General features: G+C 45.4%; 1 protein-coding gene across 6 annotated transcripts in view; it reads right to left on the minus strand.

Annotated features, from left to right (window-relative positions):
• Positions 1 to 18,278, minus strand: part of PRKG1 (protein kinase cGMP-dependent 1) — a 393,869-nt gene that overhangs the window by 56,255 nt on the left and 319,336 nt on the right. For all 6 annotated transcript variants that reach the window (XM_032695058.1, XM_032695062.1, XM_032695057.1 and 3 more), the window contains 2 exons: positions 12,486 to 12,551; positions 4,401 to 4,475 (listed from right to left, as the gene is read on the minus strand). In XM_032695058.1, coding sequence (XP_032550949.1) covers positions 4,401 to 4,475; positions 12,486 to 12,551 — 141 coding nt within the window. The remainder of the gene's footprint in view (positions 1 to 4,400; positions 4,476 to 12,485; positions 12,552 to 18,278) is intronic.

The following is an 18,278-nucleotide window of genomic DNA, read 5'->3' on the forward strand; positions in this document are numbered from 1 at the left end:
GGGAAGGAGCTGCCAGGAAAGGGAAAGGCATTGGGTACCTACACAAAGGTCCCTGCCCTCCTTCAGTCCTGTGAAAAGAAGCCAACACAAGACATATTCCCCCAGGGCTGCAAGGCAGCTGGAATGGGGAGAAAACCAAGGAAAAAGTGCAACCAAAATATTCTGGACCTGCAGAGAGCCTGGAGCAACAGCACGAAGGCACCGCAGTCCAGGCTGCAACAGCGGATTCATTTCAAGCCCTGCTGCCACAGGAGACAATTCCAGAATCCTGGACATGATGGGAGCGAAGGAGCACAGGGACACTGGTTATGGAAGCAGACAGGCCCTGCTCAGATGGGTAAAGCCCAGGCAACTCTCCCAGCTTGGTGGGCAGGGACACCTCGGTGCTGTCGCTGTGTCACAGGAGACGCTTCCCTGCTCCAGCCATGCCATGGAAAGGTGGCACCAAGCTGGAGGGAAACCTCTCCAATGACTTTGTAAAATTAGTGCCCAGGATTAACCTCAGGAGTCTCTGGATGGGGAATGGGCCAGCAGGAGGGATTAGTGTGCCTGGAGAGAAGGGTGTTTGCTGAACCCTCACCTCACTTGGCACCGACAACAGCAGGAGAAACCACCCACCTGCTTCCTCCTGGATTTATGGAAGTGCCACAGTGGCTCCATCTGGAAGTGATCTACACTTACATATGTGTCCTGATAACTTAGGGATCTCCTTCATGCCCTAAATACCAACAGGGCTGAGCCTGGCACTGCTCCTCTGGACTCTTTTTTTCTCAGACTCTGACACACCTTTGCCTCTCTATTCCACCTTTCCTCTGGTGTAAAGGATGTAACTACAACATTCGTTAGTCAATGAATTTATTAACTCATCTGAATACATCAGAGGAGTAGAATATTATAATTAATGTTACAGTCTGTATGATCCTATAATTAAAATTAGGTCATAATTAAAATTATAGTCTCACAGGTGACATGTCAGTGATTGCTGATTTAAGAGAGTGAGCACAAAGGATGGACATGAAGGAGAACTGCCCATCCCAAGCTTGCAAAGACCAGGAAAGTGGCTCCAAAATAAGCATCAGTTGGGTAGTAAGATATTGGTGGAGAAGAAGTAAATCAGTTCTGGTGCTGGGGGAAGCTCATGTCATAAAGACAATCCCTGTGAGCAGGAGGATAAACCAGGGTTTGTTCACTTGCTTTCCTAGACAGAGGTGTCTCCTTGAGGGAAGGCCAAAGCCCTTGAAGAACAACTTCCTTCCAGACTGGCTTGGCAGGGACTCCTGGTCCCCTTCCCACTGGAGCTGGGCATTCCAGGTGCCTGTGCAAGCCAAGAGCCAGGGATCTAGGACACAATCCAAAGTGTCCATGCAGAACAGGGAGACACCATCCATGCAGGACAAAGACAGGACTACAACCCTCCCAGCCCTGGTCCCTCTGGGACTCCCCAGTGAGTGGGGCAGGAAGCCCCTCTGCTCAGCTCAACTCTTTTTGATCAGCATTTTCTCTGCCTTCAGGAGCTGAGCAGAGTTTGCTCTCCCTTCAAACCATGTCCAAGGGTGGGAAGAGGTAGCTCAGTGGTCCACAGAACATTCCCCAGGTCCCAGGAGCACCCTGACCATTCCTCAAGGCTTAGCTGGGAAGACACCAGGTCACCAAGAGATAAACTCAATAAACAGTTCAACTCTTTTAGCCATGGAGGACTGATGGACACATGGAAAGAGCTTCTAAGCCTGGAGCTTCTGCCTGACATCCCCTCAGCCATGTCCTAGCAGCTCTGTGACCCCAGGGGCACATTCCAGCGTGGAAAGAGGCAAAACCCCCCCAGTGCCACCAATTTGGTAGGTATTTACAGTCATGGGATGGGTTGGGTTGGGAGGCACCTTAAAGATCATTTAGTTCCAACCCACTTGCCATGGGCAGGGACACCTTCCCCGAGATCAGTCCTGTTCAACCTGGCCTTGATCATCCTGATCCACTTCATCCACAGGGGACACAGAAAATTCCTACCCATCCCAAGGCCTTCTGCCCCCCAGCACATGAGCTCTGACCAGGAGACAGGAGCTACAAGGGTGCAAAAAGAGGGACAAACCCGTGAGATTGGTGTAAAACCCCCCCAAAGCCGAACACGCTTCACTGGCCAAGTCCTTCCCTACCACAAACTCCCCCTTGGAAAAAAGAAGCTCTTGAAGGACAATTAGCTGGAGCTGATTAACAGCTGCTTGAAAAGGAATCCAGGTTAAAGTTTCTGCCAAGGAGACTTTTCTCCTTAACTCCTGAACGACCAAACTTCCTGGAATGGCTCACAAGCCCTCTTATTGTCACTCTCCAAGTAACTTTGCCATTTTTCCCTCTTCTATCCATCTTTTTGCAGGCATGGCTTGCTTCCAAGGAGCCCAGCAAAGGTGAAAACGGTATTTTATTAGTAAATGCCACATTTTTCAAGAGCATTCCTTGCTTTGATGTTTCTCCAGGCAGCAAACACTGGTCCCTTCAGCTTTGTCCAAGGCAAAATGTCAACATGTGAAGGGCAATAATGCCACTGTCACCTACCTGGAGTGACAGGACTCAAGTAAAGGCCTCTGGCTTTTAAGAAAAGCTGTATCAAAATTAATCTATTCCATCATCACCAGGAACCCTTGGCTTTGCCCTTGCATTGGGATGAAATACTTGGCATTAGAAGGAAAGAAATAAAGATAAAAGCTCAGAGATGTGAAGGTCAGCCCAGGGGTTCCCCAGATGAAGAGTTTATTCAAAATAGGTCCTCAGCTGCAGGGTCCCCCCAGTACACAGGGGATCCTGACACAAAGTGATCCCTAAAAACTCACAAAACAATCCTCAAAAAACCTCCCATACAATCTGCACCCCCAGCATTCCTGGGATAGCAAATAACTCCGTGATAATTAATAAAAGAGCTTAAAATCCCCAGCTTCACTGCCAAGGTTTTCTTCCCTTCGCTTCTGATGGAAATCAATCAAACCCAAATAGCAACACTCAAAAAATAATATCAAAGGATAACAGCACGTGCCTGGAATACTTGGGACCATCTCCCTGAAGCTGCTAAAGTTGATTTTCCAGCCCTTTGTAAAATGCTCTGTAGAAGCTGCTCCTGGCATTAAAATGCCATGATTTCAGCTATATATAAAAATACACATAATAATATATATTTATCAGTAATATCTAAGAGCCAGTTATCTGCTGCTATAGCACCATGTCCATTTGACTTGGCGTTCTGGGCCCAAAATCCCTGTTTTTTGGGATGGCAGAGGAAGGAAATTGATAAAGGAGTTTTAGGGAATTTAACCTTTTTTAACAGAACTTCTTTTTAAGAGGAAATCTTACACATTTGATCGGGGCAGGGAAATCCTATTGCAAACTAAACTGCAACCCTGCATTCTAGCACCTTAAAATACATTTAATATCATTAAAAATGCATTTCAAACATCACTCAAAGATGATAAAAAATAAGCTTGTGGGTATTTTGCAGAATTAGCAGGTTTTGCTCAAGAAACTCAGTTTCTTGAGATGGATATTTAGTTTCTGAAAGGAACAGAGAGGCATTTTCAATCAATTAGGGCTTCTCACTTTCTCTCCATAGGAGTACCTTTGGTACAGACTATTACAACCCTCTCTGGTTTAATGAGAAGTTACTGTGTAGAACTTAAGAGCAGTCTTAAATTCAGGCAGCTGCAGATCACTGATGAACAGTCACACTCTCCCTTCCTTAAAAAATCCCAATAAAAGCCAATAATTGGACAGGAGGAAAAGCAAAGAAATGTTGTACAGAGCAGATTTAATTTCCTTTTTAGCAACTCTTGCCTTTGAATCATATCTGGCTCATGTTCAGCATCTCTCTAATCAGAACTCTCTTCTAATTCCTCTTCCAAGGCTTGATCATTGGGAGGGAATCAGAGTTCAGACATCACGAAGCTTCCAGATTAAAATCCAACCGTAGATCAACGATGAATGAAAATTGGTTTCTTAAACAATATTTTAAACTCACAATACACTCCAGCCCCCATTTCTCACCCTTGGCCTCAAACCACCTTTAGACTCTGTGAAGGTATCTGAGGAAGGGCAGAGCTCTCTGAAGAAACCCATCGTTCTCAACAACCATTTCCTGCACTGCAATCCCAAGAGCCGGAGTTTCTCACCTTACAAGAGCTCAAGAGAATTTTTTGGAAGATCCCAACACTTCTGAGGACTCAAATGCTGGGATTAAGAAGGACCTTGGGGCCACCTGGCTTTGGACACTCACCTCCACATTCACAGTAATTCTCTCCTTTTTAAGCAGTTTTACACTATTGTGTGGACAAAAAGGAGGGTTTTTTTTCAATTACAGTGATGTACCATCAATAAAAATGAGTTTTAAGATTTTCTGCTGAACACAGGGAGCAGGCACTTACTTTGCTTTTGCTTCTGCATCTTCATAGGCTTTGTTGGAAACGTCATCCAGGCCACCGATGAGATGCTTGAAGGAGCTGTAAAAACAAAGGGGCACTTTTAGGGGAAGAACTGTAGAATCCTTAAGTCTGGAAAGGATTTTGGGATCAGCAAGTCCAACCACTAACCCAGCACTGCCACTACCCCATGTCTGAAGTGTCCATTCGAGAGCCACAAAAGCCACTGTGGCTCTTTGGCAGCAACCAGGGGCTGTATCTCGATGCCCACGACCAACCCAACCAGGGCCAGGGCTGGGAAACGTGGCCTCAGAAATGCTGGAGATGCAATAACAAAGGCCAAGAAGATCCAAACTTATTTTTCCAGTCCCCTGAAATGACTGCTGGAGGTTTTCCACCCCCCAGGAGCAGTTCCAGAGCGAGCGTGTGGATGTGCCTGGTGGTGGCACCTCAGCCCCGATCCCCGTCCTCCCACCAGAATCCCCAGAAATCCCTCTGCTTCCAAAGTGAGGGAGAATCTTTATTTCTGCCTCTGTCTCATCTTTAAGAGAAACACTCCCCCAAAAACACATCAAAGGGTTCAAACTGAAAGAGGGGAAATTTAGGTTTGGGAATATTGGGAAGGAATTGTTCCCTGGGAGAGTGGGGAGGCCCTGGCCCAGGTTGCCCAGAGAAGCTGTGGCTGCCCCTGGATCCCTGGAAGTGTCCAAGGCCAGGCTGGACAACCTGGGCTGGTGAAAGGTGTCCCTGCCTGTGACAGGGGTGGAATGAGACCAGCTTTGAGGTCCTTTCCAACCCAAGCCAGTGTGTGATTCCATGATTCTAAAAAATCTGACTGTTATATCTTTGGTGGTGATACCAAACAGTGCCCCAGGCAAATAAAAAACTAGAAATTAATTATTTTTAATAATTCTAACAACTAATATCAATGGATACCTAGAATAAAACTACTCCAGGTGAAAAGCTCATTCCCTACTATAAATTTCCAATATTCCCAGCCTGTCTGTCACACACCAGTTTTCCTTTTTTCCAAGGAAGAAAGCAGCCCTTGCCAAAGGAGAAAAGAGCCAGGCTAATTTGAAAGGATGAACTGCTGCAAACTACAGCCTCTTGACTAAGCTGTGCCTTAAGGTCATGGCCTCACAAAGGAAAACCCTGCAGTCCCTCCAGCCTTATGTTCCTCACACCCCTGAGGCAGCAAACACAGAGCTGAAGAGCAGAAATGGCTGTTAAGTCGAAAAAAATTAACTGAAAAGCTGGAAAAAATGAAAAAAAAAATTAAATGACCATTTAGGGCCACATTTTTGAATTTAGGAATAATATTTAATATGGAAATATTTGCAGTGAGGAGCTGCAGGATGAAAGAGAATTGATGCTGTTGAGCAGGTGAGGGAAATCCAGGGCAGGCTGAGCCAGGAGCAGCTGGGAAAGGCAAAATCCTGTGGGACATGAGGTCAGCCAGGATGGCTTCGTGTTCCCTTCATGGAGCTGTCCCAGCCATGTTGTGCCCAGGGAGATTAAACCTGTTGACAGGCTTAAGTGGGTACTTAAGTGTCCTGCTGCACCAGGAGACGGTTGATCCCATGGAAGGTACTCCGTGTGCACGCAGGGAACAGGGACAGGACTTCCAGGAGAACCAGAGGGGGGTAAATTATCTTGCTTTAACAACAGCAGCTGGAAAAAGCCACATTTTACCCATAGGAGGCAAGAGATGATGGTTGGGAGAGGGATTTACAGTGATTTGGATCTAGAGCTGCTGCAAAGGGACCTTTCCTGAGTAATTCCCCCTCACACTCCTGTGCCATGTGCTCTGGGATGGCCCTGCTGGAGCAGGGAGGTGGGACCAGATACCCTGCTGTGGGCCCTTCCAACCTGACCCATTCTGGGATTTTCTGCTTCCTGTAACTCAGGAAAAATCCCCTCAGCTTTCCACTTTGTTTAATAGTTACCTTTTAAATGACATAATCGAGGAAATCCTTTCTGTGGCGCCCAGGAAAGCAACGGGAATTCATTACTGAGGAAGAGAAGGCAAAGCCCCCTTTGCTCTTGCAGGGAAGTTGTGTTGGGTGTTTTTAACAAGGCTTATTACTATTAATATGAATATTTTTAATATTAAGATGTGTGAATCACCAGAGCATCTTTTCAACCCCAAATTCCCCTTGCCCAGCAGTGAAAATATGAACAACTCAGCTCATCCAACACCTCAAGGTTTCTTTTCCTTGTGCCAGAGATGTGCCAGAGGTTGAAGCCACCCTTGCAAGGCAACAGTGAAAGCAAAGGAAGATGTGGATGTTAATGCTCAATTAAAAACCAGATATTCAGACAATTAATTAACATAATCCTCCTGGATCACCATAAGAGATGATCTAGGGCTTAAAATGTAATTTGGGCTTGGTTTGCTTCGGAAAATGTGGCAGGGTTAAACACCCCATTTTTCTTTTTTTTTATTGGCAGTGCAAATAAATCTTCCTCTAGTGAAACACAGAAGAAAAAGTCACTGTAAGGAGTAACAAGTTTGTCTAATAACCTTAAGTTTTTACTAAAAATGTTAAGCAAGACTTAGGACTGGGCAAGGCGTTGAAGCTCACTCTGTTATTGCTGTTGAAGTGTCAGCTCAGTCACAACCTCCCCAAGGAGTCAATCAAAAAACTGCTCCTTTTTTTTTTCCCCCCTCACAGCTTTTTCTCTTCATTTTTTTTTTCTATTCTCTCCTCACAACCAATTTTCTCCATGGATAAACTTCGCTCCAACTGGGAGAAACACTAAAGCAGCAAAACCTAAAATCCCCAGTGGAAGAGTCTGGCTCAGCTTGTGGAGGGTCAGTCACGCTCAGATAACACTTTTTTTTACTTCATTTTTCTCCAGACTCCATTGCCAAGAGGGTCAATCCAGGAACCTTTCCTGACACCTCAGAGCTATCCCTGACAAAAAGGCTTTTAAAACCAAACAAACCTACAAAATGCAAAGCGGAAAAATCCCAAAATAGCTGAAATATTTGAAATGCTGCCTTAAAAAAAAAAAAAAAAAGAAGTGTATCATCTTGATATGTGTAACTGAAGGAGACAACAAGTTGGAAAAACAGCATTTAGCATTAAATATCTGCAAATATCAGGCACTTTTGCAGCGCTCTGTGCCTTGAGTTTTACTGGCTCTGATCCATCAGATTTGCATGAGGCAATTTTGTTCTCCCAGCACCCACGATGTTGACACTTGGTAAATCTCAGAGCCCCAGAAAACATTGTTAGCAACATAAATAAATTATGGAGAGGGGGAAAAAAAATCACATATAAATAAAAGATGAACCTGAATCAACTTAAGTATAAATATTCTTACAGTTCAGGAGGAGCTCTGAATGTTTTCGAAGACTTTCTGAGTTTCAAGAAGTGGGTGTGAAAATAAAAAAGAAGGATTAAGTTGCACCAACTTCTCAGAGTGTCAGTGATGATCCAAATGTTGGGAATGAATTTGGAACCTTTTCCTCCCGTTTTCTCTCCCCACAAAGGAGCTGCAAGTGAAGTGTGTCTGTGTGCCTTTATTCTGATTTACACAACAGATGCTCAAGGTGTGTCTCCAAAATTTTTATCGGGAGGTCTTTTATAGACAATTTCCTAGAGGAGCAATTCATCAAATCCAGCAGATGGGCACTGTCAACTTTCTCCCAGTCAGCCCAACTCTGCTTCTGCAACAAAACTAACAACCCCTCCAGGGAGCCCAAACATTCACCAAGATGAGCCAAGACAAGGCCAAGCTTGAAACAATTTGGAGGCAACATCCTCAGGCATCTCCCAGGATTAGTTTCTTCCCAGAGGATGAATTACTGCAGTGGCACAATAGGAAATACTTCATTAGCAACAGGCTTGATTTTAGCTCATGTAGGGTCAAAGGCAAGCCCTAAACACTGAAAGTCCAGGAAATGTAAAAAAATAAAAATAAAAATAAGGAATTAAAAATGAATAAAAGACATCTGACAGCTGTTCTAAAATATTAATATGTTTACCCAGATAGGGAGAAAATGTTTTTTTCATCTGGCTCCCCAAGTATCCAAAGGCTTCTCCAAATTCCTTCAAGTGGTTTGTCCGATTTTTTTGACAATTCCCATGAACACTGTGTGGATTTGGCTGAACTTCCCAAGGCAATTCCATGAGCCCCTAGTTGGGTCTGTGCTCCACGGCTGGCAGGAAGAACATCCTCCCTCCACACAGCCTGGCTACATCCACCTGGTCTCACTGGAAAGCCTGAGCATGGAGAGGACACCAGGGTCCCTTAGCAGAGCTGTCATCCTCAGTCCATCAGCCTTGGCACCATCTCCTTTTATTTTCCCTACTGGATTAAGGAACCTACTCTTCCATGGTGAAACTTTTGATTATAACACGAAATTCCCTGGAAGTTTTGCTTTCTGATTATTCAGTTCTTTCTTTCGAATGCACCTGACTAAAGTAGGACTACACTAGGGTTTTTTGAGGGGTTTCTGGAATGATTTCAGCTCCTAAAGTTCTCTCAAATGCTGTAGCAAATGTTCTGTTTGCTGTCAGTCTTCCTTGGGTGACCAAAATGAGCCCAGTGGGAATTGCAGAATCCCAGAATGGTCTGGGTTGGAAGGGACCATAAAAGAGCAGCTTGTTCCAACCCCTGCCATGGGCAGGGACACCTTCCCTAGCCCCGGGTGCTCCAACCTGGCCTTGGACACTTCCAGGGATGGGGCAGCCAGGACAAAGACAGGTGGGAACAAAGGAGCTTAATTCCATGGGACTCATCAAATGCTTTCTCATTGCAGGCTGTTTTATTTGTCAGATCTCAATTCTGCTGGTTTCTACCCCAGAAAAGAAGTTGGAAATCCACTCTTTCAAGGCATGTCTGCCCAGATTTGCAAGAAATCACTCCACTGCTTTTCTGGGCATCTTTGGGGTGTTTTTGTGGCTGTAACAGCCCTCTTGTTTCACAAGGAAATTAAAAAGCGAGGCAGCACCAACATGGTGAGAGTCTGGTAATTAAAGACTATTTCACTTTCCTCCTGGTACTTCCATCTCCCACTGCTTCACCCCTGGAACCATTTTAGACCTATTTTAAATTTCAGAGATGCTTTTTAGAGGAAACATTTCCTCTTTCCATGCTCAAGCAGTGTCCCATCTCCTGGCAGCCTGGCTCATCCCTAGGAAGAAACTTTCCCACACTATTTACTCTCAAAATACAAACTCTCCAGCCACTAAACCAGCCCTAAAATTGCTCATAAAATTCCCAGATCCAGAGACCAGCCTCATGTCTCTCTTAGGAACAACTTGCTGTGACACCAAGGTGTGACTCTCTGCACGAGCTGGAATTTTGGATGTCTTGGGAAGACTTTTACAAGGAATTTGGAAGAGCTTCCCTTGCTGCCAAGGTGATGCTGGTGGGTAACATGAACCCCGGCCAGTGAGACTGAAACACTCCAGTTTCTTAGGAAGGAAATGGTATTTTCCCATCATTTGTGTTTTGAAACGGCAACATCACTGTTGCTGAGACATTTCAGAGCAGGACACCCACAGAGCATGAAAATTGCTGTCAGTAGTTACATTTGATTAAGCAAAGAGCTTGGCTTGGAACAGAAAATATTTGACAGCCTTAATGACACATCACCCCTCAGCGTGAGCATCTCCCATGACCACAACAACCCAAACTGGGTGATACTTGGTGCATCTGGATAGAAAGAAATGCTATTTTCCCCTCATCAACAGAATTTCCCATTTTTTCTCCACATTAAAATTTGCTCCTATGGTTATTCCCATGCCTACAAAAGAACAGCCCAAGAGAAAAACTCTGACAAGAAATTCAGCACTGGGCAGGACACAGGACAACCTTCCCTGAATGATAAAGGGTGCTATAAATAGCATCAATTTTCTTGCACTATAAATAAGATTCTTATAAATACTCTGCTACTAATTGCAGAGTGTTACTAGAATCTCTGGTGTAGATTAACTACAGCTTCATCAGGTTGAATTTCACTTGTGCTTCCTCACTATTCCAAGGGCATTATACACTGAGGAGAAGGCACAGGAGACAAGTAAAAAAACTCTTTGTAACATGATCAGGAATGAGTGACTCTGCAATTATTAGTTATGGGGTTTTTTTAAATGCTTACAGTGCAAAGCAAAAATACACTGTTGCAAAAGTGGTGAAAAAAAAAGGGGCACAAAGTACTTGTTGCTTTGTATTTTTCTGAATTAATGCTTGCTAAATTATCTAATTACTAACAATATAAAAACTCTTAAAAGAGTCTCTTGCTAAGTAATCTAATGAAAAATTATTCTTCTTCTCTTTGCCCCAAAAAACAAGAAGGGGGTGTTTGATCCACCAGGTTCCCTTGGTTGTGTACGTGAAAGAACCTCCCCGGTGTTCCCCACCTGTGCTCAATGGAGAGACCATATTTCTTTTTAATCCATAATAAATTAACACATCAGAAGGATCAGGATTTCTGAGGTATTATTCCCAAACTCAACCTTTGCAGAACACCAGATTTCTAGAAATGGAGGAGTGTGAGACAACTGGGTACAAAGCACTTGTGTCAAACCCTCTGAGGTACTTGAGCAGGGAATTGTGTCTCACCAGAAGACAGGAAGGGCTCCAGAGGTCTCTTCTGACCTCTGACAGCATCAACATGTCCTGCACCAACACTGTGTGCCCAGGGAACACAGGGACAAAGCAACCCTTTGTGATATTTCATAGAATCACAGAATATCCAGAGCTGGAAGGGACACACAGGGATCATCCAGTCCAACTCCTGGCCCTGCCCAGACACCCCAACAATCCCACCCTGTCCCTGAGGGTGTTGTCAAACCCTCCTGGAGCTCTGGCAGCCTTGGGGCTGTGCCCACTGCCCTGGGGAGCCTGGTCAGTGCCAACCACCCTCTGGGGGAAGAACTTTTGCCCGAGATCCAACCTGACCCTGCCCTGACACAGCTCCAGCCATTCCCTGGATCCTGTCCCTGGTCACAGAGCAGAGATGGAGCTGCCCCTCGGGAGGAGCTGCAGCCCCCGGTGAGCTCTGCCCTCAGTCTCCTCCAGCTGAACACACCAAGTGCTCTCAGCTGCTCCTCCCAGGGCTTCCCTTCCAGGCCCTTCCCCATCCCTGTGTCCCTCCTTTGGATGCTCTCCAACAGCTTTAGATCTTTCCTATATTCTGGTGCCCAAACTGCCCCCAGGACTCGAGGTGAGGTGCCCCAGTGCAGACCAGAGCAGGACAATCCCCTCCCTTGACCCTCAGTGCTGTCCCACACCCCTCTGAAAGCTCCCAGCACACAGGGAGGTCCTACACATTTCAAAAATCCAGCGGATTTATTTTCCTTTCAAAGAGTGGCCAAGTTTTCCTGTTTTCCCCAGGGTTTTGACTCCCTCCTGCAGGTCCTGTTGGGTTCCTGCCCTGGGGAAGTCAATCCCTATTCATTCTATTTGCCTCTCTCTTGCTTTCACAGATCAACACCACATTCCCTTTTGATGGTTTATACCAACACTTCACTGCCCTTACAACTGGAAAACCACCACAGGAGGCACACTGAATTAATTTCTGTGTCATGCTCATTGCTTTTAATCCCATTCCCAACAGCTGTAGGAGCAGTTGAATTTGCAGCACTGGATCATCCAGGCATGTTTTTTCTGGAATAACCCCCCCTAATTCCCTCAAGCTCCCTAGACAAGATATTATTTTACTCTTCTCATCTCCTCTGTGTCCTTGGAGCTGCAGAGCTCCAAGCAGGGCTGTGTCCTTCACCCAAGGACTCCCCACCCCATCATCTTGCTCTAACATTTGCTGGGATGAACTCAAGCTGTGTTCCACTGCACCAGCTGCGTTTCCACAGGAATTCCATTCCCCAGTTATTTCCATTTTGTGTCTGCACTTCTTCATTGTCAGCGTTTGCCACTACTGAGCTGATTCAGAGGCGCCTTCCCTCTGAATATCTGGAATATTGGAGATATCCCCCTTGAAGTATCAAGACACGCTGGGACTGCATCACTCAAAATTAAATGGCCTCTCTGGAGAAAACCATCAAAGGCTCTCCAAAGCTCTGGAAAAGGTGCAAATTGGAGGCAAAGCCCAAGGCAGGGGAGGGATGTACTTACTCTCTGTCTATGACCAGACACGTCACCGCTTCAGCTGCAATGACGTTGGCTGTTCTGACGTCCTCCCTGCAAGGAAAAACACATTTCTTGAGCCAGTTGCATTATTTCCATGACAATCTTTTGATTTCCAGACATCTGGGATCCTTCAAGCCCTTCAGAAAAATACATTTCTGGGAGGCACAGCTTTGCCCTGATGTTTTCATTGCCCACACAGGTAAAAGCTACAAATTACCATATAATAAAACACCAATTTAATTGGTTTTAATCCAGATGATTCGCTGTTCCATCAGGGTTCAAGAGATGCATTTTCTGTGCTGGGGAAAGAAATGCACAGGATTCATTTCATCCCAGTTCACTCCCACCTTTCCAGGTATGAAGGGTAAGTGGATCACAGGCAAAAAGAGACCTCTCCTTCTAAATACCCCTAATTCATTTAGACTGTGCATTTCCACTGAGGCAGAAAATGAGATTTAAAGGTGCTGTTAGAAGTAAAAATGTCCTCATTTAAAACTGGAGGTATTAAAGCAGTAAAAAAGGGTGATGCATGTGCACTCATCTCTCCCTTTAAAGTAATCATTAATTAACTTTAATTGCCTTTGAGATGTCTTTATGTCAATACCTTTAAAACAAAGCAAGCAGAAACACAAATGAAAGAAACATTAATATTCAAATGCTGACTTTGAGTCTATTTGCACCGAAATTAAGTGTGTATTAGTGCTAATTTACCCCACTGATAAATGAAATTATGGTAATTGATAGCAAGTAGAAAGAAGGAGCTGAATAGCAGTAGATAATTATCTCTATTAACTTCTAAAACTCTGGTAAATATAGAGAGGGTAAGGAATTATGGTATTTAATATCCCCTTAAGTTGCTGTAGCCAACTTTCACTGGGATATTGATCCATTAAAATGACTATGCAACCTTTCTGGGTGTTCCCTAATTCCAGTTAAAACTTAACATATCTATCCCATTATCTCAGATAAATTTCTGTCACAAAAAGACAATTTATCCCTTTGCAGTTCTGGATTAAAGGCATGATGATGGTCACTATATTATATTTAGATGATTATAGAAGGGTAAAATACACTACAATTGGTGGCTTCATCAAACATTTTAAATAAACCTTGAAACTGGAGATTCCAACACACAAGGGACTGTTGTGGGGTTTGCTATTCTGCACTTGACACGTCCTTTTAATCAGCATGGAATCGATCTTTGGTACCTCCAAAGTCCTCCTGTACCACCTTCTGTACCAACCTTGAACCTTCTGGTGAAACACAAGCCAAGCTCAGACCTCCCAACACCTCCCAGTGCTCCAACATCTCCCAGTGCTCCAACACCTCCCAAGGCTCCAACTCCTCCCAAGGCTCCAACTCCTCCCAAGGCTCCAACTCCTCCCAGTCCTCCCAGCACCTCCCAATGCTCCCAAATCCTCCCAACACCTCCCAGTGCTCTCAACACCTCCCGGTGCTCCCAACACTTCCCAGTGCTCCAACTGCTCCCAACACCTCCCAATACTCCCAACACCTCCCCATGCTCCCAACACCTCCCCATGCTCCCAACACCTCCCCATGCTCCCAACACCTCCCCATGCTCCCAACACCTCCCCAAACCTCCCAGTGCTGCCAACAGCTCCCAAGACTTCAACACCTCCTAAGGCTCCAACTCCTTTCAATGCTCCAACTGCTCTCAACATTCCAACACCTCCCAAGGCTCCAACACCTCCCAAGGCTCCAACTGCTCCCAATGCTCAAACACCTCCCAGTGCTCCAGCTGCTCCCAAGGCTTCGACACCTTCCAGTGCTCCCAACACTTCCCGAGGTTCCAACTCCCCCCAGTGGTCCAACACCTTCCAGCGCTCCAACTGCTCCCAACATTCCAAGGCTCCCAACACCTCCCAAGGCTCCATCTCCTCCCAATGCTCCAATACCTCCCAACACCTCCCAAGGCTCCAAACACCTCCCAAGGCTCCCAACACCTCCCAAGGCTCCCAACACCTCCCAGTGCTCCAATACCTCCCAATGCTCCAACTGCTCCCAACACCTCCCAAGGCTCCCAACACCTCCCAGTGCTCCAATAACTCCCAATGCTCCAACTGCTCCCAACACCTCCCAAGGCTCGAACACCTCCCAATTCTCCCAACACCTCCCAAGGTTCCAACTCCTCCCAGTGCTCCAACACTTCTCAGTGCTCCAACTGCTTCCAACATTCCAACACCTCCCAAGGCTCCAATACCTCCCAGTGCTCCCAATACCTCCCAGTGCTCCCAACACCTCCCAGTGCTCCCAACACCTCCCAGTGCTCCCAACACCTCCCAGTGCTCCCAACACCTCCCAGTGCTCCCAACACCTCCCAGTGCTCCCAACACCTCCCAGTGCTCCCAACACCTCCCAGTGCTCCCAACACCTCATGCAGCCTCAGGCCCAGGGCCCCAACAGTCCCAGGGTCACCACTCCACCAACCAACCCCTGCTGCCCTCCAGCCACACAACCTGCCAACCCACATTCAAAAAGGGAATTAATTTATGGGATTAAACGCAACGGGAGACCACTGGAAGAGCAGAATTCCAGGGCATTAGAGGCAAAAATGAACACCACCAGTGCAAGGCATTGAATGAAAAAGTAATTACTAGCAGGTGCACGGCATTAAATGAGACAACTAATTCCTACAAGTGCTCAGCATCAAGTGCAAGAGTAACCAGTGCAAGTGCACAGCACTAAATGTAGGAGTAATTCCTACCACTGATCACTACCAGAGATGAAAAAGTAGCTACTACATGGCATGAAATGCAACAAGTAATTACTCAAACTGCACGGCATTCAGTGCAGAAGTTACTGCTGCAAGTGCATGACATTAAATGCAACAAGTAATTACTACAGGTTCACAGCATTAAAGGTAAGAGTAATTACTACCACTGAACAGCATTAAATGTAAAATAACTACTACAAGAGCATGGCATTAAATGCAAAAATAATTACTAGTGAGTATGTGGGATTAAATGCAACACGGAATTACTACAAGTGCACAGCATTAAATGCAGGAGTTACTACTAGCACTGCTGACTACCAGTGCACAGTATTAAATACAAAAGGAATTACTAGTGAGGACATGGCATTAAATGCAGAAGTATAAGTGGACAGCATTAAAGGCAAAAGTAATTACTCCCAGTAACTACTCCAAGTGCACAGCATCAAATGAAAAAGTAATTACTACCATTAGTTACTATCAGTGCACAGCATTAAAGGAGAGAGTAATTACTAGTGAGTGCATGGCATTAAATGCAACAAGTAATTATTACAAGTGCAAAGAGTGAAGTGCAAAAGTAACTACTATGAGTGCACAGTGTTAAAGGCAAAAGTCACTACTACAGGTACAGGGTATTAAGTGCAAAAGCAAATATTATTTACTACAAGTAATTACTACAAGTGCACAGCACGAATTGCAGAACTTACTACTAGTAAGCATTAAAGGCAAAATTAACTACTACATTAAATACAAAAGTTACTACTAATAAGTGCATGGCACTAAATGCAACAAGTAACTACTACCAGTACTGACTACCAGGACACAGAATTAAATGAGAAAGCAACTCCTAGTAAATCACAGCCTAAAATGCCACAGGCAATTACTGCAGGTGCACGGCACTAAATACAACAAGGAGTTACTTTAGGAGCACAGCACCGAACGCACAAGCAGCTCCTAGAAGGGCACTGTGTTAAATCCAGCCATTAATTAGCCATTAACAATGCACTAATTACTAGCAGTGCCACCACCACCCCCTGGCACCAGCGAGAGTCCCAACCCCGGCACTGACTCGGACACTCCCCGGCCTTCGTCGTCGTCGCTGCTCCCCGAGAAGCCGCGCTCGTCGTCAGCGGAATCGCCGTCGCTCTCGGAATACTCCATGGCTCCTGCCTGCCTCCACCTTTTCCCTGGACACAGGCCTGCTTCCCCCCAGCCTGTTACTATATTTTGCCCTCTGGTATTTTGCAGCTCCTCCGGCCTCACGCTTGGGCACCTGGAGAAAGGTCACAGCTGCTGCCACCGCGGGGGTTTCTCGGGGAAATCCAAGAGGAGGGGATTTGGGAGCTGTCCTGAAGAGCTCCATGGCTGGACACAAGTGGGCTCGTGCCCAAAGTGTGTCAGGAGACCTTGTTTCAGCTCCTTAAGCCCGTGTGGAATGAGGTGGCAGCGATCCCCACGTTCCTAAAGCTCTTGCAAAGCGCGCCGTGACACCACTGTGAACACGAGTCCCTCACGGGGTGACCCTGGGGATGGGGCTCCATGGTCCTGGAGGGTCCTTTCCAGCTCGGCACATTCTGGGATTATTGAAGAGGTGAACTGCATGGATCTGTTTTTCTTGTTAGGGTCTGCAGCCCAGTTCACCCCACTGTTCACCAACACTCTTGCTTCTGATGAGCCCTCAACAACTTCAGGTCATACATCAGCCTCTGTTCCCTGGTTTGGCTTCAGGTTGTCATAATTTGTTTTAAATTTAAAAATATTTGGGATGCTTCCCAATGTTTTGGGTTGTTTTAACCCTCCTACATCCCCAAACTGATGGAGTCCTGCTCCAACACCAGCTCCCAGAGCTCCTACTGCACCTAATCCCTTAAGAATACTGATACAGTTCTTCAAATAAAGGGAAACTGCATTTGGATGGTTTAATTTAACACTATCTCACCATATTTGTTTGAAACTTGATGGTTCTGGGGATCCAGTCCCCCCAGTGCAGCCTCCTGACCTCCTTCAGCCTCTTGGGCTCGTCTCCTGAGTGGCACTTTGTCAGACTTTCAGAGACATTTTTAGGTCTCCAGGTAGGCCAATCCCTCTCTTTAAAGGCCAGAAGAAAAACAAATTTGGGTACCACTCCCACTCCTCACAATACCCAACAAAGAGAATTTTTCTCTCCCACCTGAAATCATGGTGTAATCAGAAAACACCCAATTAACTCAAAATGGAGATAGAAGTGCTGAGGTCTGAGCTATTACAGATAAATTCCAGTTAATGACTGATTCTTCCCATTTTTTTTTCTCCTTTCACTTATTTCTGACATGTCCTAAATACTTTCAATCAACCTTATTAAAAATACTGTACCAAGGTCAAGTGTGCGGTGCTGGAAAGTGATAAAATGCATTAAGGAAATGGAATATCAGCCAATCAGGAACCTCTGGAGAGTCTTCCTGGGGTGTATTTATAAAACTCGCCAGGGAAGACCTAATTTCTTATTTCTTTTCTTTGAAAAGCTTCATTAACACCCTTTTAAACGAGCTAAACTTTCATTAAGTCCCACAAGATGTGAGATTTCTCCCGTGACCCTCTCCCAGGTTCTGCAGAGCAACCACCAAGGGCCAGCCACTGCCCCCATCTCTTGGTGGCCCTATAAAAATCTGCTACTGGAATTAATAAATACAGCTTCCATAAATTTGAAGGTGAAACTAAGAAAATGTGCCATTTGAAAAAAGCTCCACTTGAAAACGAAACCTCTGAAAATCCCCCCAAGGCATTAAAATCTCCCCTTCCCTGAAGGGAATGAACTCCAACAGGAGAGGTTTTCCTCCGAGGTATCCCAGTTGGAAGACACCTATCAAAAATCCTGGGTGATTCAGGCTCTGTTGGGCATTAAGAGAACAACATTTCAGTTTGTTCAGACAAAAAAATGCTTTAGAAATCCAATTTTACAAGCTTTTTTTTCCATATAAGCAAACTGTGCAACCCTCCAAATAGGCTAGAAATTGTCCCAGCTCCCTCTAATCACTTGTTTTATGCCTTGTGAGCAGATTATTAGCACT

The sequence above is a fragment of the Chiroxiphia lanceolata genome, chromosome 8, assembly GCF_009829145.1.
Source record: "Chiroxiphia lanceolata isolate bChiLan1 chromosome 8, bChiLan1.pri, whole genome shotgun sequence".
Lineage (NCBI taxonomy): Eukaryota > Metazoa > Chordata > Aves > Passeriformes > Pipridae > Chiroxiphia > Chiroxiphia lanceolata.